This window comes from Leguminivora glycinivorella, chromosome 25 (genome assembly GCF_023078275.1).
Source record: "Leguminivora glycinivorella isolate SPB_JAAS2020 chromosome 25, LegGlyc_1.1, whole genome shotgun sequence".
Classification (NCBI taxonomy): Eukaryota; Metazoa; Arthropoda; class Insecta; order Lepidoptera; family Tortricidae; genus Leguminivora; species Leguminivora glycinivorella.
The window spans coordinates 7,981,760-8,008,846 of record NC_062995.1 but is presented as its reverse complement, the minus strand read 5'-3'; the positions used below and the strand labels follow the sequence as shown (position 1 = coordinate 8,008,846).

At 40.1% G+C, this 27,087-nt stretch overlaps 2 protein-coding genes and 2 long non-coding RNA genes across 6 annotated transcripts; 3 read left to right on the top strand and 1 right to left on the bottom strand.

Moving 5' to 3' along the window:
• Positions 1-155: 155 nt before the first annotated feature.
• Positions 156-5,839, bottom strand: LOC125239437. The gene is made up of 4 exons (XM_048147014.1): positions 5,775-5,839; positions 4,206-4,393; positions 2,643-2,811; positions 156-744 (listed from the first exon to the last, which is right to left on the bottom strand). Exons 1-4 carry the CDS (start codon positions 5,806-5,808, stop codon positions 602-604), a joined length of 534 nt encoding a protein of 177 aa, XP_048002971.1. The 5' UTR covers positions 5,809-5,839; the 3' UTR covers positions 156-601.
• A 5,177-nt stretch (positions 5,840-11,016) lies between these two features.
• Positions 11,017-27,025, top strand: LOC125239259 (chromatin assembly factor 1 subunit FSM-like). The gene is made up of 8 exons (XM_048146792.1): positions 11,017-11,152; positions 12,077-12,239; positions 14,666-14,729; positions 21,561-21,636; positions 22,166-22,601; positions 23,229-23,557; positions 25,805-25,949; positions 26,928-27,025. The coding sequence occupies exons 1-8, from the start codon at positions 11,023-11,025 to the stop codon at positions 26,983-26,985; spliced, it is 1,401 nt and encodes a 466-aa protein (XP_048002749.1). The 5' UTR covers positions 11,017-11,022; the 3' UTR covers positions 26,986-27,025.
• On the top strand, positions 15,746-16,647 carry LOC125239261. Of its 2 annotated transcripts, XR_007178515.1 has the most exons (3): positions 15,746-16,309; positions 16,394-16,461; positions 16,546-16,647. It is a non-coding gene; the product is annotated as an uncharacterized LOC125239261 (long non-coding RNA). The 2 variants fall into 2 exon arrangements; XR_007178514.1 differs by having other exon boundaries at positions 16,394-16,558.
• Positions 17,060-21,237, top strand: LOC125239260. 2 transcript variants are annotated; one of them, XR_007178513.1, is made up of 3 exons: positions 17,986-20,492; positions 20,578-20,645; positions 20,730-21,237. It is a non-coding gene; the product is annotated as an uncharacterized LOC125239260 (long non-coding RNA). The 2 variants fall into 2 exon arrangements; XR_007178512.1 differs by having other exon boundaries at positions 17,060-20,492; positions 20,578-21,237.
• Positions 27,026-27,087: the final 62 nt, after the last annotated feature.

Here is a 27,087-nt window from a genome sequence, read left to right as displayed (position 1 = left end):
CGCTATGCCCTACCTCCTACAACTAGGTTAATAACCAGTACTCTGTTTTCAATTCCTTCTGCTTGTAATATAAGTTGTTAATTTTTGGCAGGCGCGACACTGCTGACACCTAGTGTCGAGTAGTGGTACTGATAATTTACGCTGTGGGCGCTAGATGTCACTACAAATAACTTGCATTTACTGATGTATGGAGTTACAACTCTTTCCTTTCGTATTGCTCTATGCTTTCGAGCCATAAATCTATGACGAAAGTGACACTTAACGCCATCTACAACTAATCGATGGCAACTGGGTATTTTTTTAGTGGCGCCATCTACTTTTTCCACGCTTTCAGGCGGTCGCATTTTAATGTATGGTAGTATAATCTTCCTATATTTAATTTATGGTTTGCGGCTGATTTCGGTCGTAGGTGTAACAATCTATATATTACTAGCCTTAGCCCGCGGCTTTGCTCGCGTTAGAAAGAGACAAAAAAAGCCGATGTCACTCTCCATCTCTTCAACTATCTCCTTTAAAAAAATCACGACAATTCGTCTTTCCGTTTTGCCGTGAAAGACGGACAAACAGACACACACTTTCCCATTTATAATATTATTATGGATTATGGTTCCTCAGTAGTCGAAGTGGTGGTTGAGTCGTCTTCCTCAAATTCGGAAGTAGTGGTCTCCTCAGTCGTCACGGACTCTGTAGACGTTGAGGGTGTCGCCCCGAATGGGTAGAACACACGCTTGTCTAGCACTTGGGCTGAAAAAGAAAAAAACGTTTATTATATACTAGAGATGGGCCGAATACGGACTTTGCCGAATACGAATATTCGGCCGAACATTCGGTTCAGCTGTTACCGAACCGAACATTCGGCCGAATATTCGGTTGAGCCATACCACAGTATAATAGAGTACTATCATACTTTAAATCCTGACTTAGAGCTAAAAACGTTTCAATGATTGGTAAATGGTACACATTTATCTTAATATTCCTATAATTTAGTGCAAAAGAAAATCTTGGTTTTTGTTTCTTAAGATACGTTATTTTTACTTTTCTACACAATTATTGTATTTTATACTTTAACGCATTTTTAACTCCCTTTGGTAGTTCCTTAGAATGCAGAAATAGGATGTCATTATGTGATGAATTACACAACAGCTTACGCTATTTATTTACTTTGTTTATTCGGTTAATATTCGGCAATGTAACTGAATTATTCAGCCGAATACGAACTTTGAAAAACTTTCCGAATATGCCGAATACCGAATATTTGGCCCATCTCTATTATATACCAAAAAAGATCGAGTATTATAGAGAGTTACTGTCGAAGTAAAATGTGTAATCACAGTGCATAGACTGCCATCTCTTGACACAGCCTTCTAACTTTTGAAGCTCAGTTTTGAAAATTTGGCCCATATTCTTAGCTTGATGTGTTAAAATGTCAAATATTCATATTAGCGCCACCTGGCTGAGCGTACCCCAAAGGTGTAATGCCATATAGGTCACCGTACCTTTTTCTGTACGGTACTGAGGTACGTTTTTTTCTTAGACTTTATCTGTCTATACGGAGTTATATATGTCTTTGTTATATACTTAAGCGCTGGTAGCCTAGCGGTAAGTACGTGCGACTTTCGTTCCGGAGGTCGCGGGTTCGAACCCCGGCTCGCACTAAGGAGTTTTTCGGAATTTATGTGCGAAATGTCATTTGATATTTGCCAGTCGCTTTTCGATGAAAGAAAACATCGTGAGGAAACCGGACTAATTGTATGGTCTAGTTTATCCTTCGGGTTGGAAGGTCAGACAGTAGCTTTTGTATAAACTAGTGCCTACGCCAAATCTTGGGATTAGTTGTCATAGCGGACCCCAGGCTTCCATGAGCCGTGGCAAATGCCGGGATAACGCAAAGAAGATGATGATTTACTTATTTATTTATCGTTTGCTGCCTATATCATTAAATAAACCGAAGAGCGTGTCGGGCCAAGCTCAGTGTAGGGTTCCGTAGTTTCCCGTATTTTTCTCAAAAACTACAGAACTTATCAAGTTCAAAACAATTTTGCTAGAAAGTCTTTATAAAGTTCTACTTTTGTGATTTTTTTCATATTTTTAAACATATGGTTCAAAAGTTAGAGGGGACACACTTTTTTTCCTTTAGGAGCGATTATTTACGGAAATATTAATATTATTTTCCTTCATAATTATTTTCTTTACCACTACAAAAATATAAAAAATAGTTTTCATATGTACAGTTTGAGTTCTTTCTAACGATACCCCACTTGACCTAGTAACATGACATTTACAGTTTATCCCCCATTCGTTTTGGCTATTTTCTATTTTAATAAATTAATATTAATAATTAAAGAAAATTATACTTTCAATTTATACAGGTAAACGATGTTACTGACTATTCCAAATTTCATATCGATATCATAAGTAAAATGAAATGAAATGAAATGAAATGAAATGAAATATTTATTTTTCAAGTAGGCATATTACAATGCGCATATGAACGTCAAATAAAGCTACGCCGGCTCTAACCCTACGCCTCAGCCTCGAGAAGATTTCAGTAGTTCACGCAATGTGACAGACGGACAGAGTCGCACCATAAGGGTGCCTTTTGTACCTTTTTGGTACGGAACCTAGAAATAGGTAATACTTACGTTTAATCTTGTATTTCTTCTCTACCTCGTGCAGCATATTCGCAAGATGCAAGACATCCCAGTGCAGTTTCTCAATCTTTTGCAAATGCAATATCTGGTCTCTCATGCGTACAGTATCATCCAGTATTGTACTTGAGTTGTATATGTCCACCATCTTTCTGTAACGCTCCTGAAAAGTATAAAAAGTTAAAAAAAAGGAAGAGTTGTAACTCCATACGTAAATGAGAGTTATTTTTAGTGACATCTAGCGTCATCCACGCGTCAACTAGTGTAAATTATCAGCACTGCTACTTGTCATCAATAGATATCGCGGCGAACAAAAAGTCTAATGCTCAACAATTTTTAGCTAATAATCATTACTCTGTTTTCAATTCCTTCTGCTTATAATATAAATTGTAAACTACATATTTTGATATTACATTCTTGGCAGACGCGACACTGTTGATAACTTGATATCTATTGTCGAGCAGTGGTACTGATCATTTACGCTACTTGACGCGTGGTTGACGCTAGATGTCACTACAAATAACTTGCATTTACTGATGTATGGAGTTACAACTCTTCCCTTACTTATTCCTCTATGATGTGGTGGATATCAAAAATCAAAAAAATCAAAATAATTTATTCAGCAAATAGGCCACAGGGGCACTTTTACACGTCACATGTACATATCCTACTAAATCTATGATTTACTTCGCTATTAGTCCTAACCAGGAACCCGATTTCATAAGGCGCGTTGCCTCGCAGCATCTGCCGCTGTAAAGTCAGCTTCCATAAATGCGTTTTCACATTATCCGATCCGATATCGGATGTCGGATCGGACCGATATTCCATACATTACAGGCGCCATCTTAGATTTTTTTCTATTGAAATCCTTCCGACATCCGATATCGGATCGGATAATGTGAAATGAAAACGCACTAACTCGATCTGTGTGTGTTGTAAACAGTACCGTCCATTGCTGCCGAATGCCGATATCAATCTCACTAAAACCTCAGATTAAATAATAGTACTAAGGTACAGAAAAGACACTACCTACCACTACCTATATACAGCCGAAGTTTGATAGCAGTTCGTGCTGTCGCTTTGAAGATACGTGTCAAACAATCAACTAACTAACTAACTAACTAGTATAGCACTGTGATCCAAAGAGGATCTTGGCCTCCAAAACGAGAGCACGCCACTTATCCCGATCCTGAGCAGCTTCCTGCCAATTATCGGCTTGTAGCTGACACAGATGCGCCATCACACTGTCTCCCCGGCGGTATCTGGGCCGACCCGCCGGGCGGCCACCAGTTGGTCTTCCCAGATACGCCCTCTTGGCAGCCCGATCCTCTCCCATTCTTAGTAGGTGACCGAACCAGCGAAGTCTGTGGGATTTGGTTACGCCGATGATGTTCGCTTCGCCCACCAACTCCTCAAACAATCAACTACCTACCTCTATTAACGGTGGCAGCGCACGCAAAGTGACATCAAGTTGTGCCAATCCTAATAATTGCTACGCAGCAATGCAGCTGGAATCGTCCGATCGGGACAGTGACTGTTGCTAAATCTATGATTTACCTCGCTAGTTCTAACCAGGAACCCGATTTCATACGGCGCGTTGCCTCTCAACATCTGCCTCTGTAAGGTCAGCTTCCATAGCTCGATCTGTGTGTGTTGTAAACAGTCCATCGCTGCCGATATCATGTACCGGGCCGACTGTTCCTCTTCGACTAATAAATAGTCTGCAGCTGAAGGCCATATTATATCTGGAATAGGAGCATAGAGGACTAAGTAAGGGAAGAGTTGTAACTCTACATCAGTAAATGCAAGTTATTTGTAGTGACATCTAGCGTCATTCACTCGTTAATCACGCGCCAACTAGCGTAACTTATCAGTACTGCTACTTGCCAATAGATGTCACGACGAACAAAAAGTCTAATGCTCAACAATTTTTAGCTTAGCGTAGCGTAGTAGCGTACGTCAGTGTCAAATACATTAATTGTGACGGCCAAAGCGCCAAATATGTCCTAAAGTCCTAACAAATCTTTGTTAGCATAATAATAAAGATCTGCGCGCGTAGCCGGTTGTACAAACGCTCACGATAATATCTCTTTCGTAGCTAATCTATCTCTATCGCTCTTGCGCATTGGCGCGACAGAGCCAGACTGCAAGCCACTGACAGCCATTCGGCCACGGGACCAGCCGGCGTACCATGCTTCCAATTTTATCACTAAACTGCGTGGATAAAGCATCTGTCACGTTCTGGCAAGTATGTCAGTGTAAGAGTGACAGGTGTCTTATCCACGCAGATAAGTGATAAAATTGGAAGCATGATACGCCGGCTGGGGCGGTATATTTTGGCAGTCACAATGTATTTGACGCTGACTGTAGGTACATAAGACAAACCGAAATTTTGAGAACGAGCAAAAAATTTACAAGAAAAAGTAAGCTTCTTAATGATCCAGTTTCTACTGTGTTAAAATGTAGAATATCTATTGAAACATTTGAAACTAGTACTCATCAAATACAGCAATACAGAAGAACGGAAAAAAAACAGTAAGTATTAAATTAATTTAAATCAAAATGGCTTACTTTTTCTTTTCGGCGTCGAACATCATCAGTTTCTGATATAAATGAAAACTAAAATGTTTCACAATGGTTCTTGTGGACACTATCACATGGCCGATAACGCGATAGATAAAAAAAATGTGTTTCAGATGCAGAAAAAATCCTCCTAGTCAAATTAGCTTCTTATTAAGAACTGTCAAAACGATTTTGAACGACTTGCTAATATGGAATTAGTACGAAATCAAATTGAATGACGTCACGGTCAACTGATTTACTTTATATATTTTTATCTGATTTTGTCTTTTAATTATCTGATGCTTTATTTAGTGCGTGGTATTTAAAATATTTTATTTTAAGTACAGTCAAGTTGCCATCCATCACTGAAAAGTCAGCACTTATTGTTTAGTCTATGTCTGTGTGGTGTCCTAATTGACAGATTAAAGTCAACGAGTAGAAAAATACCATTATATTCTCGACTTCAAATATACTTAAGTAGTTAAAATTTTGAACGATCGTAACCGCGTATTTTTCTATTACTTAGTAACAAAAATAAAAAAGTAAAATTCAAATTTAACATACATGTCAGACAGAAAAGTATAAGCGTCTTCTTCATTTTATATTTTCTTTATTTTTTTTCCATAAAAACTCTCAAACACTCTTAAAACTTTTTGATAAAATACTGTAGGTATAATTGAAAACAAATGAGTAGACTTAATTAAGTTTTTTATAACATCTTTACCTTTAATTAAAATACTTAGATAAGGTTTCATAAGAAGGTGAGAGAGGATATGTGTTAATAATGAATATTTTTAGGGGTTTCGTATCTAAAAAAGTAAAAACGTAACATTTTTTACTTTCTATAGTTTTTGATTATTATTGACATTAATATTAAGTATTGTACCTACCTATCTTTGCATGCCAAATTATTATAATTGACGATCATAATCATAGAGGAATAAGTAAGGGAAGAGTTGTAACTCCATACATCAGTAAATGCAAGTTATTTGTAGTGACATCTAGCGTCATCCACGCGTCAATCACGCTTCCACTAGCTTAAATTATCGGTACTGCTTCCTGTCAATAGATGTCGCGACGAACAAAATGTCTAATGCTCACCAATTTTTAGCTATATGCTTGTAATGTAAGTTGTAAACTGTTTTAATACTACATTTTGGACAGACGCAACACTGTTGGCACACTTGGCACCTAGTGTCGAGTAGTTGATAATTCACGCTATTTGACGCGTTATTGAGACGTGATTGACGCTAGATGTCACTACAAATAACTCGCATTTACTGATGTATAGAGTTCGGTAGCTAAAAGCACTAGTATAAAAACAATACTATTAACACCAATGTAAACGCCGCCTTTACTTTTTACCATTCAAAACAACAATTATAAAACGCCATTAGTATTTTTATTTTTTATTGAAAGTGTTTACGATTATTACTTAGGTATTTATTTATTTGATAAGGAATAAATTGAAGAGATCAAAATGAAGATAAGAGCGGTGCTTACCTTCTTTGTAATAGGTAATGATAATGACATACAGCCTGTCCAGAAATATATGACTACGCGCCATCTTGCGGAATTTCTTTAGAACTATTTTCTTCATACTTAACTGAACTGACACCCCATACATCAGAATAACAGCGCTCTCCTGACAATACTCATATATTTCTGGTAAAGCTTTATTATATATATGTCGTATCGTGAGGCAGCTTCTACACTAATTCGCAACGAATATTGTTATTTTTGTATTAACGCGGGTAGTCGAATGTATTTTTCGCAAGATCCTGGGACCTATTCAGAGAAACGATGGCACCTGGAGGGTCCGGAAAAATGCTGAGATCGAGGAGTTAGTGACCGAACCCAATATCATCGGCGAAACGAAAGCCCACAGACTTCGCTGGTTCCGTCACTTACTCAGAATGGGAGACGATCGGGCTGTCAAGAGAGCGTTCTTGGGTCGACCGGCTGGTGGCCGCCCGGCGGGTCGACCCAGGTACCGCTGGGAGGACAGTGTGGTGGAGGATCTGCGTCGGCTTCAAGTCAGTGACTGGCAAGAGGCTGCGCAGGATCGGGACAGGTGGCGATCTCTCGTTTCGGAGGCCAAGATTCACTTTGGATCACTGAGCCACAATAGTTAGTTAGTCGAATGTAAACAAACCATTTTAGTATCAATCGCAGATGATGTCGCGAAACAGGACAGTTGTTATTGATTTCATTTTGATTATTGTTAAAAGGGTGGTAAAAGGCTTTTGGAAGTCAAGTGGTTTTAACTTGGGTGTTTTCGGCACGAAGGTAGCAACATTGTTGAGATTTAAAACGGATGATCATGGGCTGATCTGATGATGAAGTAGAAAGGTATAGGAACTCTTCAATGAAATCGCCCCTTCGAGTAAGTGTAAGCTTGAGTACACGCTCATAATATGGACCGTGCAGTGGGTGGGGAGGTGGGGGGGGGGGGGGTCAAACAATTGAAGCTTATACAAGTGTCCTGAGTCGACGCGACGCTGTATAAATTGTACCACACGCTCCGCCGAAGCCCCACCGAATGCTTCCCACCGCAAAAAATAAGAATTTCGCCAAAAATCCGAAAACATACGTGGAAATATTGTAGTTTGGTTAGTTAAACCACAGTATAATAAAGAGTACTATCGTACAGTGTGGCCACTCCCGCTCCCCGCTGAAAGTGCCGCCCACCCCCTCTCGGTTACCTCACAGTTACCGCCTGTCAAAAACGCGAACAGTTGACCTGTCATATCTCACTCATACAAGCATAGTACCTACGCGTTCACCTACACGAGCTTAGAATGTGCGCTAGGAACGCTCCTCTTTCATGTATTTTGATCGCCAGTGTCCGAGGTGTGGTTAAACTTAAACTATGTAATATCTATTTTTAACAAGCAGAAACGTCTGCTAACGATTCTAAACATTTTTATATTAAAGGAAAAAATGGAAAAATTTACGCTTCCGGCGGGACTTGAACATTTTTCCGTGCATAACCAATTGAGCTACGGAAGCCACGCCGGACATCGCAAATCTTTCCTAACTTCCTGCTAACGATTCTAAACATTTTTATATCGTTAGCAGACGTTTCTGCTTGTTAAAAATAAATTTAGTATGGGTTAGCACATTGTTACTGGTGAATTCTCAATATAACTTGAGACTCCAGTGCCGTTACAAGATGTAATAGTCTGTCGGTAGATGGCGCTAGACGTCACCCCAAGACGTGTGTACATAAGGAAAGGCATGGAAAGATTTGCGATGTCCGGCGTGGCTTCCGTAGCTCAATTGGTTAAGAGCCTTGCACGGATTGCAAATGATGCGGGTTCAAGTCCCGCCGGAAGCGTAAATTTTTCCATTTTTTCCTTTAATATAAAATATGTAATATCTGTCAAGCCATTTCCGTCACAAGGAAAAGCGACTTGAGTTTAGGTTCAAGTCTAAGATATGCCACAGAGTCTTAAAAATTCATAATCTTAGAAAAGATTTGTATGCAAACTGACACTGACAGATCTGTCAGTGTCCGTTTGAACTGACAGGTTGTATACAAATCCAAATTCAGATTATGAATTTTTCAGACTGTCTGTTGCCGGCCTAAGTTAAGTCAGTAATTCCCGAAAAGTTTGTATTGTACATTTGGATTCCGTCTCCGATTTTGATAAAAATTGGTAGGCTAATAGAGTCCATGATGCTGAGCAAGATCCACTAGGTTTCCCAAATGTCCCAGGCCCAGCCGGCCTACCATGCTTCCAATTTTATCACTTATCCACGTGGATAAGACGTCTGTCACGCTTTAGCAAGTATGTCAGTGTGAGAGTGACAGATGTCTTATCCAAAATTAGAAGCATATATATTTATTATTTATTTTTTATTTATTTACACAAAGAAAATTACACAGTATGACAGTAAATAAACTAAAGCACCGTGAATTTTAAATAAACATTACAACAAGTAACACCAAATAAAATATTAAACAGCAAAATTAAACATAACATAACACACTAAATATACTAAATAACAGATGAAGGCCCATCAGCCCAGGTGGATGAAGGATATGATACGCCGGCAGGTATCAGGTATACCTATAAAATCAGAGACGTGATCCAAATGTACAACTTTTCGGGAATGATGCTCATTTATATTTATTTTATATTTGAAGCGCTTGTTGGCCTCGCGGTAAGAGCATGCGACTAAGAGCGCGGGTCCGATTCGAACCCCGGCTCGTACCAATGAGTTTTTTTTTTTTTAATACTACGTCGGTGGCAAACAAGCATACGGTCCGCCTGATGGAAAGCGGTCACCGTAACCTATGAACGCATGCAACGCAAACAGTGTCACATGCGCGTTGCCACCCCATTAGAAACTTGCATTCCCTTTTGCTGTGTTAAGTACACAGCAAAAAGGAGTGTACAAGTTCCAAGGAGGGTTCGGGTTGCCGACGACTCTAAAGGACAATATACGGAACAAGTTAGTTCCGTAAGTCCTCCCGTCATCAGCACCGCACCCTCGTTGAGCTCTGGCAGCCTTACTCACTGGCAGGAACACAACACTATGAGTAGGGTCTAGTGCTATTTGGCTGCGGTCTTCTGTAAGGCGGAGGTACTACCCCCTCCTATAATACGTTTTTCGGAACATATGTGCGAAATGTCATTTGATATTTGCTAGTCGCTTTTCGGTGAAAGAAAACATCGTGAGGAAACCGGCCATCCAATAAGGCCTAGTTACGCCTTTGTTTTGGAAGGTCAGATGAAAGTCGCTTTCGTAAATCTAGTTCCTACGCCAAATTTTTTTTTTAATATTATAAATGGGCTTACTCTTGGCCACAGACTAGCCAAAGGCAAAGACGTGGCCTACGATGGAGTGAGCTCGCCCAGAAGATGCCTGTTCACTCTTGATTTGAAGGTTGTCGGGTTATATGAGTTCGGAAATTTTGGGATTAGTTGTCACAGTGGACCCCAGGCTCCCATGAGCCGTGGCAATTGCCGGTATAACGCAAGGACGATAATGATGATATTTATTTTTATCTGTTGTATTTTCAGTATTCCAGAGCTCATCATTGAACGAGCAAGAGTCTGGAGAGTTCAAGGAGTCCGCAGAGTCCGCAGAGTCCAAAGAGTCCAAAGAATCCGAAGAGTCCGAAGAAACTTCAAAACCAGGCACTCCTTCAGAGTCTGAGGATGTGTACCATAAACTGACACCAGAGGCCTTTTTCACCATGAAAGACAATGAGCGTGGGCAAATGGGGCCTATGGGGCCTGGCATGGGGCAAATGGGGAACATGGGGCCTGGTATGGGGCCTATGGAGCCTGGTATGGGGCCTATGGGGCCCGGTATGGGGAACATGGGTGCTGGTATGGGGCATATGGAGCCTGGTATGGGACATATGGGGCCCGGTATGGGGAACATGGGGGCTGGTATGGGGCAAATGGGACCAGGTATGGGGCGTATGGGGCCTGGTATGGAGAATATGATGCATATGGCGCCCGATATGGGCCAAGTGGGTTCCAGTATGGGAAACGTGGGGCCTATGAGTTCCGGTATGGGGAACATGGGGCATATGGGGCCTGGTATGGAGCAAATGGGGCCCGGTATGGGACCTATGGGGCCCGGTGGGGGGCAAATGGGACCTGGTATGGGGAGTATGGGGCCTGGTATAGGGCATATGGGACCTGGTATGGGGAACATGGGGCCTATAGGACCTGGTGTGGAACCTATGGGGCCTGGTACGGGGCCTATGGGGCCTATGGAGCCTCGTATGGGGAACATGGGGCCTATAGGACCTGGTATGGGGCCTATGGGGCCTGGTATGGGGCCTGGTATGGGGCCTATGGGGCCTGGTATGGGGAACATGGGACCTGGTATGGGATCTATGGGGCCTGCGGGGTCCGGTGTAAATCCTGTAGGGCCTATGCACGCTGGTATAACGGATACGCGAGACGGCAAGAAAGGTATGTATTTATGTATCCGTTCGTGCTATCAAGACTATCACAGCAGTTCTCAAAAAGTTTGTACAAAAATTAGGGAAAAAGTTAAATAATTTGTTTTTATTCCTATTTTGTTACCAAGATTTATTTCATGAATATTTTTTTTTTAAGTAAGTTTTATTTCGTCATTAAGGTTCTCTATTATGTATATTTTCTTAATTATAACTATTTTATCCTGTATATATCTTATTAAAGTCGACTTATATTACTAAATGTTGGTAACAAAATAGGATCAATTAAAATTTGCTGACGTGGCTATGTACAAAGTTTTCGAGAACTGCTCTTCATGATATTAAATATAGATGCGGTCAAAGTGCCAGAAATATGTATCCACAACCATTTTTAGGGTTCCGTAGACAACTAGGGTAGGAACCCTTATAGTTTCGCCATGTCTGTCTGTCCGTCCGTCCGTCCGTGGTTAATCTCAGTGACCGTTAGCATTAGAAAGCTGAAATTTGGTACTAATATGTATATAAAAGTGGAATAAAATGTTTTGTTAGGGTATCCCCCCTACATGTAAAGTGGGGACAGATTTTTTTTTTCATTCCAACCCTAACATGTGATATATTGTTGGATAGGTATTTAAAAATAAATAAGGATAAATTACTAAAAGTGTTTTATGATAACATTAATATTTTCGGAAATAATCGGTCCTAAAGGAAAAAAAAGTGTGTCCTCCCCCTCTCTAACTTTTGAACCATATGTTTAAAAAATATGACAAAAATTACAAAAGTAGAACTTTATAAAGACTTTCTAGAAAAATTATTTTGAACTTGATAGGTTCAGTAGTTTTTGAGAAAAATACGTAAAACTACGGAACTCTACACTGAGCGTGGCCGGACACGCTCTTGGCCGGTTTTTTTTTTTACTTTTTACCTTTACTTTTAGGCTACGAACATTTCGATCTTTCGATATTGGACAACATGGCGAGGCAAAGCAGCAAATACGTAGAAAACTATGCCCTGTCGTCTCCCCATCCAGGCGACAAGACGGTGACAGAAAGAACAGTTTTTAATTTATGTTTCTGCCTTACATACATTTGGCGACGAGGGTAAGATTTTCTTATTCTCAGTATTTATAATATTTTCTTTTTAGGCTAGGTATCTTACAACATGTATATAAAAATAAAATATAAAAACATTTACAAAACGATATAAAAACATATAAACATATTATAAAAAACCTGACCTAGGGTGCTGCCAGCAGCGGGGCAGGGCCCAAGCTGCCGGTGGTTAGGGCTGCAGAGAGAGGAACCGTCGGACTATTCGCGCCGTGTCCAAGATCACCGCCTTCTGCATCTGGCCCTTGATCCAGCCACCTAGCGAGAGTCTCTTAAGATGTTGGTCGAGACTTTTTTATTATTATTATAAATGGGCTTACTCTTGGCCACAGACTAGCCAAAGGCAAAGACGTGGCCTACGGTGGAGTGAGCTCGCCCAGATGCCTGTTCAAGTGTTCACCCTAGATTTAACGATTGCTGGGTTATATGAGCTCGGAAATATAGCCGCCGGCAAGGAATTCCACTCCTTGGCAGTGCGCATAAGAAGAGAAGAAGCAAAGCGCTTCGTGCGAATTCGAATAAGTATCTACCATGTAAAGATGGAAACCGGCCGTGCATCTATATATGGATAGATTTTTTTAATTTCTCATGCTTAAGTGCAGTAACCATGAAGAATCGGCATTTTCGCGAGAACAAACACCAAAAATATTTTTTTAAAGGTACGAGCCGTTTTGATCTAGGACAAAAACCAGATACAACAAAATGGTCCCAAAATTTTCTATTATTTTGCAAACTTCCACTTTGTAACCGCTATGTTTGAAAAATGGCAACGAAGTGGAAAAATTAAGGACGCATTTTTTTACCTACTATGGTTAAAGGACTCGTGATTCTGAGTAGGAAAAATATTAAAATTAACTACTTATTTAAAAAAAAAAGTTATGAATTTTTTTCGATAAAATGCCTGAATAAGTAGAGTCCTCTATTCTTCATAGCAGTAACTATAGTCCAGCAGTTCTCGAAAAGTTTGTACAAAAATTAAGGGAAAAGTTAAATTTGTTTTTATTAATTCCTATTTTGTTACCAAGATTTTGTTGATAAATTGAGATTTTATTAAGTTTTATTTCATCATTAAGGTTCTCTAGTATCTATATTTTCTTAATTATAACAATTATCCTGTATATATCTTACGAAAGTCGAATTATATTACTAAATGTTGGTAACAAAATAGGATCAATTAAAATTTGCTGACGTGGCATTGTACAAAGTTGACGGGAATTGCTGAGTCATAGTTTGCATCTTTTGGTATTTATTAGGCTTTAGGTTAACCAACCAAATACCAAATCAGGTGGCTCTGTCACTGAGCGACCTGTCTCTAACCATTTTACTTGATCGTGTAATGTTTTAATTTGCTCTCCACTGACATTTCTGAGGAGCTTTTTGAGCTTTGTTTACATCTATTTACTTAAATACCTAAAGATAGGCAACATAGAGGAATAAGTAAGGGAAGAGTTGTAACTTCATGCGTCAGTAAATGCAAGTTATATGTACTGACATCTAGCGTCAACCACGCGTTAAGTAGCGTAAATTATTAGTACCACTACTCGACACTAGGTGCTAACTGCTCACAGACCAACCCCTATAGACATCTATTACAAGACGACTCGCGGTGGCCAGCCTTCCTAGTATTTGCACTGATATAAGCGCGGGCGCTCGCCGTGCCCGATCAGTATCGACCAAGTAACAGACCCGAAAGCAGCGCGTGTTTTTCGCACAAAAAAATTGGAAAAGGGTATTTTGATGCCTTAAAGATGTCCACCTGTAGTGTGAAATGGTGTGGAAAGGTAACAAGAAGCTCAAATTTAAAAACAGACGGCATTACATTCCACAAATAAGTCATATTTATAATTTATTCAGAGCCGGCATAGGTCAACTTACATTGGCCACTTACGCGTCAGTAGAGGGACAGTCATACTTCTGTCCCTTTTCATCTGGCGCGACTGCCCGCCGTCCTTGAAACGGCCAATCACAGCGCGCTTAACACATTCCCCGCCCGCTCCTCGCACCCCAAACACTGGTGACTCGTATCGCGAACCAAATATACAAGACTGCCACTCTATAGGAGGTTCTCTGTGTAACTGCTAATGCCAACAGTGTTGCGTCTGCTTAAAATGTAATATTAAAACAGTTTACAACTTATATTACAAGCAGAAAGAATTGAAAACAGAGTAATTACTGATTAATACTGTTGTAATACCTATTAGCTAAAAATTGTTGAGCATTACATTTTTTGTTTGTCGCGACATCTATTGACAAGTAGCAGTACTGATAATTTAAGCTACGCGTGATTGATGCGTGGATGACGCTAGATGTCACTACAAACAACTTTCATTTACTGATGTAAGGAGTTACAGCTCTTCATTTTATTCTTCTACGCTCTATACTTACTGTTTACTAATTTGAACCTGTTTTTTTTTCAGTCGCATGAGTATCCGTAAATATTACCATTTAAGAGACATATATGTAAACCATTTGCCGTTTGAGGTAAGGCCGTTTATCATTTATACGTAATCCACGATAAGTTTACAACGATTTTCACAGCCTCGCCAGTGTAGATCTTATACTTTTAAACGAGCAATTCTTGTATATTTATTTATTTATTTATACCGACGATCTCGGAAACCGCTGTAACTATTTCGCTGAAATTTGTTATGTGGGGGTTTTCGGGGGTGAAAAATCGATCTAGCGTAGCCTTAGATCCCGGAAAACGCGAATTTTCGAGTTTTCGTGAGTTTTTCTTTCGCGTTAGTAAACGTAAAATATGGTCGTTAATTTCGCCGCGCGCGCATCGATTCCGATTAGCTTAGTCGTACGAGGTAGGTCTAATGTACGCAGATAGATCGTAGGTGTCAGGGTTTCGAATCCCGGCCAGAAGTTAAGTTTTTATTTTTTGTCTTTTTTTTTGTTTTTGTATTTATAAGACTTTTTTTATCTAAAGACGTGATATATTAAAATAGAACCGAGCGAAGCTCGGTCGCCCAGATATTGTTATTTTAAAAGTCAAACTTTGATGAAATTATGACGTTTAGAAATCTTTACAGACTAATTTTGGACGGACTCTATGTGCTGACTAGTTGGCGCCACTGTAGATGGTGGTCGAAAATAGGTATCAGGCACAGTATGAGTATAATAAAGAGTAGTATCGTACAGTATGGCCACTCCCGCTCCCCACTGAAAGTGCCGCCCAGCTTCTTTCGGTTACCTGTGTGATAGGAACGCGCCTTTTTCATATATTTGATCGCCAGTGTCCGATGGCCTAGGTTCAAATCATTGTCATAAGTTATATGGGCGGGGAATAAACGTAATATTTTACAAGTAATATACATTGTAAAGACCAACATCTACACTAGCGCTTCAGTATACATACATACAATCACGCCTGCATCCCATGAAGGGGGGGGGGGGCAGAGCACATGAAACTACTCAAGTTTCAGTGCCACTCTTGGCAAATAAGGGGTTGACAGAAAACGAAACTGTGACATTGCAGTGACAGTGTAACGTAGCAGATTTTTTGATAGTCGTAATTAAATATTTTGGATAGATTTAATTTTTGAATGAAACACTTCCTTCTCGTTCATTGCATTATCTGTTGCACTTCAAATGCACATATTTATGTTTATCTGTTGTAGGGTTGCCATACAACAAGTATTATTCGAAATTGTAGGTATTTTGGCTGTCATTCCAGGAAAACTTTGTATAGTTTTGATATACTTTAAGTATTGATTTTTGGAAAATATAATATTTTAGAGACATGATAACAAATGTTATCATAGGTTTTTTAAGGCTGTTCTGGAATGATATTTGTTAGGTTTTGTTTACTTCAAGGTCTGATACAGAAACTGGAGTAATTTTCATTTAATGAATTAGAGTATTTTATTGTTTATTCGTTTGCCACCCGGCTTTTGTTTTGGGTCCTTTAAATTCGAGATCATTCAGTGCGCCGTTCTTTCTGTGACGAGATCCTCTTGTATAGTGATCGGACGGCCGTATAAGGGCCTGGAGCCCGGCATGCCACGTGCTGCCGTGGCGTTCCATATTTTGTGTGGTGCGTTCTGTCAGTCTGAGTAAGTAGATTTCTTTGTGAGCTTTGATATTTCCATGGCGTGAAACGTGGAGAGATTCTTAACCATAAATTGGTTTATTTCCAGCTGGCAGAAACATGCTAAGGGTGGGAGTGCTCCTTGGAGATCCTCGGTCTGCAGTCTGCAGGTCTCCGGTGAGCTCGCTTACATTTTTTTGTTTAGTCTATCACAGTGTGTGAGGGCACTCGACTAATGTGACCAATTTATTTGTTTCATAGGAGTCGGGAAGAAGTAAAGAATTAGAGAATTGCAGAAGTAGATAATTAAACAAGAACCTTTACAATTTCGATGTGCAAGGAAACTTCTTTGGCTTACAGGCGCCCTGGGAATTTTGATTTTTTAGTAATGACTTGCTGAAGGATAAGCCTAGATTTTGTTATGCACCAGAAATTACTTTAATTTTTTTGTCTCACCTTTTGTGAAACTTTTAGTAACTATTTTGAAGTTAAATGTTTGTTGCATTGTATTTTTTGGTATTAGCATACATTTTGTGTTTTTATTTTATGTTCATTTGACATATAATTTTTAGAAAAAGAGTTACATTTTGTGTGATACATTTTGAGGTTAACAAATTTTGCTGACTTAACTAATATCAAAGCACATGTTTGTTTTGAATAATTTTGGATACTATTTTGGACTTATTTAGTCTGGTTTTTCGTATGCTTTAGCATTTTAGTATTTCTTTTTGGAAAAATAGTGTGTAGTCAACATTCAATTAGAAAATAGTTTATGAAATTGATATTTGTTTGAATTTTGTTCGGGAACATTTTAGTTTTATAATTTTGACCAACTGTTTATTGGAACTGCAATTTTAGTAATGATTTTTTTTAGTATTTGTTACTTTTGTCTATTTTACACTGCAATGTAATTGTTTTGATGGATTAAGCTAATAGACATAATAGTTTATTACGGATTAAGTTTTATTAAGGAAAACAACTGTATTTGTTACTATACTTTTAATTTTTCACTTTCAAACACCAGAATTTTCAACACAGTATATTTTATTAGAGATCACAGCACATAATTTCACAGCTTATTAGTTAATAAAGTTTATAGTAAATCACTGTTCTTCATAGGTTGTGATGTGGTGAAAGCGACACCACTATTTTGTTTTTCAGAGTTCTTCGGGATAGCTGGCAGCAGTGTCCGGCAAATCTTCTTTTGTGATGTCATTTAAATATGAAGATATTTTCCTCCGGCGTGTTTGTGCTTTTAGTTCCAATGACAGTTTACAGGATAAATTTTCAATTTTACACATTTCCTGTGGTCCGGTGTCCAGTTGTGGGCATGGCTGAATCTTGTTTTTGCTTTTGTTTCGTGGTTTATGTATCCAAATTCAGCATTTAGTAGAAATCTGTAACAATTTCATTTTAATTTAGAAGTATGCAATACAGGTTAGTTTGGTTATTTTGTTACAACTTGCAACAACATTTAGCGTTTATTTTGTTATGAGAGAGGAGCCACAGCGTAAAGTATGCCTCCTTTGCTCATTTTTTTTTAGTACTTACCTGAATTTTTTGTAGTTTTGTTTCACTTTGTTTCGTGTTATTGATCAACATAAAAATTGTTGCCTTTTTATTTAGATTTTCGTTGAATTTCATTTCGGTTGCAACAACAAATGTTTCCTTGCATATTTTAAAGTATTTTAGTCTATTTTCGGAACTAAGTGCTATGATATTTAATTTTTTTTTCGCTCATTTTGCACCGTAGCACGGTAGTTTTTCAAATTTATTTAGGTTGACACTTGACAGACAAGTTTTTTTAGGGTGCGTTCGGAAACGCGCATAATATTTTGGTTACGACTCAGATTGTGCAACAAATTGTAACAATTTTATTGGTAATTGTACAATTCTTTTCGGTTTTTTTAGTATTGTAATTACTTAAATTCAATACAGTAATAAGGTTTTTTTGGCACTCAACCCTGGGTATTTCAAAACATTTTTTGAATTATTTTTGTAACTTAAACTCGTTTAAGTAAAATATTGGTTCGGTTTTAGTTTTGGTTGGCAATTTTAAATTGTTTCTTTTTTGGTTATTTCGGTTTTTGTTATGGCATGTTTTGGTTGTGAACATAAGTTTTTGGTAGGTTTTTTTTAATGAGGTTAAGCCCTCCCCTACTCAATTACGTTTCGTTTTCGCGGTTGTTCGTGAAGAGTGTTGGATATTAATGGTAGAATATTCAATCACGACTCGTGTTCGGAAAGTGGTGGACAGAATGTGACTGCTTCCACTACGATTTTTTTTGGTATGAGAGAGGCATGGAAGGTATGAATGCGTGAGGTATGGTAAACACGGCAGATATGATGTATGAATACTTTATATGCGTGATGTATGTTAGGGGCGACACAACCTGGCTCACTTTTAGGTTTGAGCGGTCCTTAACATGGCCAAATTGGGTGTTCTGTAGTAGGTGGGTATCGGGTGCTTACCACACCCGAGCACGGTTTGTGCATTTTTGCGTATTTGTGGCTACGCAGTTTGGTCGGTTTGGTGTGGAGAGCCAGCAGTCACCCATTTTCAGGGGCTGTTTTTTTTGGTTCGGGCTCTCATTTTTGGGCCATATCGACCGCGGTACACCGATTTGGTGGTACCTTTTTGTGATTATCGTGCTGGCGGGTTCAATGGCCATTTTTCGGCGTTGGAACGACACACGGAGTTTGTTGCCACGTCTTTACCCGACTTCGTAGGAAGAAGGGTAATGTTTTGTTTAGCCTACTACAGACATGCAATTGTTTTGAATTTTTTTGAGTTTACTACAGACATGCAATTGTTTTGTATTTTTTTTTGTTTAGCTTCAGCCAAATGGTTGTAGGTATGGTTTTGGTTTTGATTTATTTTTTTGCCAGGGTTAGGTGAGAACCTCACCTACTGTTGGGGGTTGAGTGCAACTTTGAATCTTTTTTTAGATTTTGGGGTCTCGTCGTCAACGTATTTAAATTTTTTTGGTATTTTGAGGGAGAGTTGGCACAGATTGGTGTGGCCAATTCAACCAGGCATAGTTTTTTTGGTTCAGTTTGTTTTTTTTTAGTTTGTTCACCTGAAGGGTTGAGACAAGCAGGTGTCGTCAACCTGTAGGGCTGTAACAATGATTTTTATAGTCGGAAGACTATAACTTTGGTTTCGCCCGGTCTAGCTGAGTTTTTTTTTGGGAATGCTGAACATCGGTCCTGGCGGTTGGTTTTGTGGCTTTCTCAGCACAATAAGCTTTATTGCAAGTTGCACTGAGAAGGCCAACGGTTGGTTTACTGGTTTGGAAATTAGCGGAGGTTTTTTTTCTATATGCAGCGCAGTTGGCCGCATAGTTTTTTTCACCCTCCGAGGGTTGACGCGGGTTCGAGATTTTTTTTAAATATTTTTTTTGTGGTCAAACAGTAGTTTGCTTGTTTTTAAATACCTTTTGGTATAATTTTGCAGATTTTGGGGGATTTTTTTTGAGATTTTGCAGTCTCGAACTTGCGTCAGGTTTTTTTGATTCTGATATTTTTTTGGTAGGTTTAGTTTTCTTGCCTTCAGATTTTGTTTTTTTTTTATGAAAGTCGCTGAGGACAGCGAGCGGTTCACCTACGTTGAACCTTAAATCGGGAAGGGGGGTATTGTAACGTAGCAGATTTTTTGATAGTCGTAATTAAATATTTTGGATAGATTTAATTTTTGAATGAAACACTTCCTTCTCGTTCATTGCATTATCTGTTGCACTTCAAATGCACATATTTATGTTTATCTGTTGTAGGGTTGCCATACAACAAGTATTATTCGAAATTGTAGGTATTTTGGCTGTCATTCCAGGAAAACTTTGTATAGTTTTGATATACTTTAAGTATTGATTTTTGGAAAATATAATATTTTAGAGACATGATAACAAATGTTATCATAGGTTTTTTAAGGCTGTTCTGGAATGATATTTGTTAGGTTTTGTTTACTTCAAGGTCTGATACAGAAACTGGAGTAATTTTCATTTAATGAATTAGAGTATTTTATTGTTTATTCGTTTGCCACCCGGCTTTTGTTTTGGGTCCTTTAAATTCGAGATCATTCAGTGCGCCGTTCTTTCTGTGACGAGATCCTCTTGTATAGTGATCGGACGGCCGTATAAGGGCCTGGAGCCCGGCATGCCACGTGCTGCCGTGGCGTTCCATATTTTGTGTGGTGCGTTCTGTCAGTCTGAGTAAGTAGATTTCTTTGTGAGCTTTTGATATTTCCATGGCGTGAAACGTGGAGAGATTCTTAACCATAAATTGGTTTATTTCCAGCTGGCAGAAACATGCTAAGGGTGGGAGTGCTCCTTGGAGATCCTCGGTCTGCAGTCTGCAGGTCTCCGGTGAGCTCGCTTACATTTTTTTGTTTAGTCTATCACAGTGTGTGAGGGCACTCGACTAATGTGACCAATTTATTTGTTTCATAGGAGTCGGGAAGAAGTAAAGAATTAGAGAATTGCAGAAGTAGATAATTAAACAAGAACCTTTACAATTTCGATGTGCAAGGAAACTTCTTTGGCTTACTGGCGCAAGGTGTCTTTGGACCTTGTTTTCGTATGGAAGGGTCAGCCCTGTCCACGTGGCGAGGGGGCGTCAGCACCGGAGTCCGGGGAGCAGCCGGCTCATCCCTGACAAGGTGTGTCTCCTGCCCGTTTCCTGCCGGTAATGCTGTGTAATTCAGGTTTTTAATTTCTGTGTAAAGTAATTTCTGATTTCATTTATTTTGAGAATTCTGGTGCATAACTTTAGGTAAATTCATATTTAGTTTTTGTAGAATAAATGGTTGTAAGAAACCTTTTCCTGGACCCTCTTAAAGCGGCCCAGCTTTACCACTGAGCGTAGTTCATATTTTTATATGGTGTCGAATTTAGTATAACTCACTAATTTCTGTTTAGGCAAGAATTAGCTTATATTTAATAAAGTTATAAAATGTTATCTTGTTTAATTTGTTTCTCCTCTAGCTTTCCTCCAGCAAGTATAGAGACACCATTTAGCTTTTGTTTTATTATAAATTATGTGCTAACGTGGGTGTATTTACTTTGAACTAGCCGGAGCTTACCATACTATTTTATTTACCCCCCATCAAATACACCTCCGTTACAACAGGTTGCCAGCCTCTCGCCTACGCCACAATTTAACCCATATCGCCTTCTACGACACCCACGGGAAGAAAGGGGGTGGTGAAATTCTTAACCCGTCACCACACGGGAAACGCTTCAGTATGATGTTGGTATTTATGTTTTATTTTATTTTTACAGGTCGGCTACATCTCTCACGTAATAATGTCAAAATATCAAAACATGTTGGAACTATATCAGTACAGCCTTCTCAAAGGTATGTGAAGCCAGACCAGAAATATATATGACATATGACTACCTACTTAAAGTCAGAAATATATGACTATTAACAGGCAGCGCATGCGCGGATCCCAGAGGGGAGAGTCAGGGGAATTTGACCCACCTTGGAGCCTAGGTTCGCCATACCTGAGGCCTGGGCCTTTACCACGTGACCCCCAAAGTGTTTTTTGGTTTTAGCCGTAATCTGTTAAAAAAGCCTTTGTTTCTATTATTCACGGCAGCTAGCTCCCGTTTAAACGGTAACTTTTTTCGAAGATGACAAAACGTGTTATCTCCAAATGGTTTTTTATGGATTTGAACCTTATTACTATCATGATAGTTGCTTTTTAACTACACTGAGACTTTAGCGCGTCCCGTTTAAACGGGAGCTAACCGCCTAATAGAAACAAAGGCTTTTGTTTAACAGATTACGGCAAAAGCCAAAAAATTATCTCAGAAAATTCATACTATAACTGTAAGCTTATTTGTGAATAAATAAATAAATTTAATATATGTTGTGATTTAAGTACGTCCGTGGTTAAACACGAAAGGAGCAACAACAACGACGACGACCACGACTACGACAACGACCACCACCACCACCACGACGACCACACATAAACCAAAAAAGAAGAAAAAGAAACACAAAGAAACAACCACAGAAACAACAACAACAACAACAGAGAAGAGTAAAAGTCAAAAGAAAGAAGAGAAGAAAAAGAGAAAAGAGGAGGAGAAAAAGAGAAAAGAAAAAGAAGAGGAAGATAGGAAAAAAGCGGAAAAAGAAGCAAAGAAAGCGCAAAAACTGAGCAGGGAGCCGGTCATTACGGTGATGCATTTGAAGCATTTCCTGCACTCGATTGAGTTGGACGCCCGACAGATAGAGCACCTCTGCAACATGCTGAACGAGTTGAAGAATAAATACGCGATGAAACCCTACGACCCCAAGAACAGATTTGACATGTAAGTATTTTCTCTTTTTATCTCCTAAATATGCACAACAGTTCGAGAGTAGAAATAATGAATAAAAACCGGCCAAGAGCGTGACGGCCACGCTCAGTGCAGGGTTCCGTAATAGTTTCCCGTATTTTTCTCAAAAAACTACTGAACCTATCAAGTTAAAGACAATTTTCCTAGAAAGTCTTTATAAAGTTCTGGTTTTGCGAGTTTTTTCATATTTTTTAAATAATTATGTTTCAAAAGTTAGGGGGGAGGACATACACTTTTTTTTTCCTTTAGGAGCGGTTATTTCCTAAAATATTAATATTATCAAAAAACAATTGTAGTAAACAACTATTCATTTTTAAATACCTATCCAACTATATATTACACGCTGGGGTTGAAATGAAAAAAAAATCTCTCCTCACTTTACGTGTAGGGGGAGTACCCTAATAAAACATTTTTTTTTACTTTTTATTTTTGCACTTTGTCGGCGTGAATGATATACATAACGGTCACTGAGATTATCCACGGACGGACGGACGGATGGACACACATGGCGAAACTATAAGGACTACGGAACCCTAAAAAGTCAAAACGGCCTTTTCCGAAATTGTGATGTAAACGAAACTATTGTTTGTTCTATTTTAGTCGTACCACAACGGACACAACAACGACCACCGAAGCATACGGGCAGCAGGGCGGCTGGGGGGGGGAGGGGCATGGCCAGGGTTATGGACCACCACCAGAGAAACCGGGTAGACCGGGCAGACCGCAGGACAAGCAGAAACAACAGAAACAACAGAAACAAAAGAAACAGCAAAAGAAGCAGGAAACGACGCTTAACGAAACAGAAAGTAACGAAACGGAAAGTAACGAAACGGAGACAAGTAACGAAACGGAAACAACAACGCAGGGAGCAACGCAACCGCAGAAAGTTCAGGCAGCAAGAACCAGGGCGGGCCGGCCCAAACAGAAAGGTGATTGATTCATTTAAAAGGTACAGCCTGCCAATTAAAATTTTGAAAAAAACCACCGACATAGTGGACCGATTTTCATGAAACATGGCTAACGCCGTGTCAGCGTGGGCGACGGTCGCGCGACCGTCGCCGTCGCGTCTCATACTTCCATATCGATAAGGTTTGATTTCGTATGCGTCGCATCGCCGTCGCGCGACCATCGCGCGACCTTCGCCCACGCAAGCCACGGCGTAAGAACACTCCCGACTAACTCAGCTTAGAAACAAAAAAAAATCTGAATCGGTTCATCCGTTCGGGAGCTACGATGCCACAGACAGACACACACAGACAGACTAACAGATAGACAGACAGACTGACAGACAGACTGACAGACAGACTGACAGACAGACGGACAGACTGACAGACAGGCTGACAGACAGGCTGACAGACAGACTGACAGACAGACTGACAGACAGACTGACAGACAGACTGACAGACAGACTGACAGACAGACTGACAGACAGACTGACAGACAGACTGACAGACTGACAGACTGACAGACAGACTGACAGACAGACTGACAGACAGACTGACAGACTGACAGACAGACAGACTGACAGACAGACTGACAGACAGACTGACAGACAGACTGACAGACAGACTGACAGACAGACAGACTGACAGACAGACTGACAGACAGACAGACAGACTGACAGACAGACTGACAGACAGACTGACAGACAGACTGACAGACAGACTGACAGACAGACTGACAGACAGACTGACAGACAGACTGACAGACAGACTGACAGACTGACAGACAGACTGACAGACAGACTGACAGACAGACTGACAGACAGACTGACAGACAGACTGACAGACAGACTGACAGACAGACTGACAGACAGACTGACAGACAGACTGACAGACTGACAGACAGACTGACAGACAGACTGACAGACTGACAGACAGACTGACAGACAGACTGACAGACAGACTGACAGACAGACTGACAGACAGACTGACAGACAGACTGACAGACAGACTGACAGACAGACTGACAGACAGACTGACAGACAGACTGACAGACAGACTGACAGACAGACTGACAGACAGACTGACAGACAGACTGACAGACAGACTGACAGACAGACTGACAGACAGACTGACAGACAGACTGACAGACAGACTGACAGACTGACAGACAGACTGACAGACAGACTGACAGACAGACTGACAGACAGACTGACAGACAGACTGACAGACAGACTGACAGACAGACTGACAGACAGACTGACAGACAGACAGACTGACAGACAGACAGACTGACAGACAGACAGACAGACAGACAGACAGACAGACAGACAGACAGACAGACTGACAGACAGACTGACAGACAGACTGACAGACAGACTGACAGACAGACTGACAGACAGACTGACAGACAGACAGACAGACAGACAGACAGACTGACAGACAGACAGACAGACTGACAGACAGACAGACAGACAGACAGACAGACTGACAGACAGACTGACAGACAGACTGACAGACAGACAGACAGACTGACAGACAGACTGACAGACAGACTGACAGACAGACTGACAGACAGACTGACAGACAGACTGACAGACAGACTGACAGACAGACTGACAGACAGACTGACAGACAGACTGACAGACAGACTGACAGACAGACTGACAGACAGACTGACAGACAGACTGACAGACAGACTGACAGACAGACTGACAGACAGACTGACAGACAGACAGACAGACAGACTGACAGACAGACTGACAGACAGACTGACAGACAGACTGACAGACAGACTGACAGACAGACTGACAGACAGACTGACAGACAGACTGACAGACAGACTGACAGACAGACTGACAGACAGACTGACAGACAGACTGACAGACAGACTGACAGACAGACTGACAGACAGACTGACAGACAGACTGACAGACAGACTGACAGACAGACTGACAGACAGACTGACAGACAGACTGACAGACAGACGCACAGACGGACTGACAGACAGAAAAATGCGTTTATTACTGCTTCCAGTAGTTCCACAGGTGGTAATTCATCTTTATTACTAGATTCACCTACTTTTATCAAAGCAGTTAATTTGACTTTATTCAAGGTCAAATTACTTTACCAACTAGTGGGTAAAATGCGTTTTTACCCGCTGGTATTATAAGGACAAAACACCTGTTTCCGAGTTAGTGAAGGGAAAAATAATATACGAATTTATAATCACAGCATACCTCGCGAAGAAGATCGAAAAAGCTCACAAACTGATCAACAAGGCGATGTCGGATAAAAAGAGAAAGCTGCAAAACTTGAGGGAGTACTATAAGAAATTTGGCCGCTACCCTACCACCGCCAGGACTCAGCAGCCAATGAGGTACTAACCTTACTTTACCCGCAGGCCTAGCACATGATGGCCGCGAGAGTATGTCGCCACGAGATAGACTACCTGTCCTTATGCCATTAATACAATTAGACAAAGACGTGTCATCTATCTCGACATACTCCCGCGGCCATCATGTGCTAGGCCTACTGACCTCACTTTTTACCATAGAGAAATAAATAGGGAAAGAGTTGTAACTCCATACATCAGTAAATACGAGTTATTTGTAGTGACATCTAGCGTCAATCACGCGTCAAATAGGGTAAATTATCCGTACCAGTTCTCGACACTAGGTGTCAACAGTGTCGCGTCTGCCAAAAATGTAATATTAAAAACAGTTTACAACTTATATTACAAGCAGAATTAAAACAGAAAACTGATTAATACTATTGTAACATTAGCTAAACATTGTTGAGCATTCGACTTTTTGTTAGTCGCGACATCTATTGACAAGTAGCAGTACTGATAATTTACGTTAGTTGACGCGTGATTGACGCGTGGATGACGCTAGATGTCACTACAAATAACTTGCATATACTGATGTATGGAGTTACAACTCTTTCACTTATTCCTTTATGCTTCCGAGACGCGGAGGCGGCGCCACGGTAGAGCCGCGGCGACGCCCGCACCCTTTGTCGTGTGACTCGACTAGAATACGATAAAATATCAGGGACGGCCAGATGTTTTATCATTTATCGCACGACCATACGCTGCTGTGAATACAAAGTGCCAAAAATATGTATACACACCTTTATGTGCAAGGTGCGTAGCCGAATGGCACAAACGCTCACGAAACCAAACGCTGTAGCTATCTCTATCGCTCTTGCGTACTGGCACGATAGAGCCAGACTACCTTTCGCGGCGTTTCGTTTTCGTTTCGCGTCGGAGAAATGCCATTCGGCTACGGGGCCTGGCCTTTTTGGCATTTTGTCTGTATTCACAGCTGTTGACTGTTAGTGTATTTATTCCTAGGCTTTGGTCGCCGAACCTTGACTACGGCTGGTCTGGGGAAGACGAAGAAGAATGGTAGCCGAGAAAATATTACCTGTTTGTCTAATAAATAATATTTATATACTAGTGGTTTTTTTAAGCAAATCTTGTCACTAAATAATTTTCAAGAAAAAAAAACCGC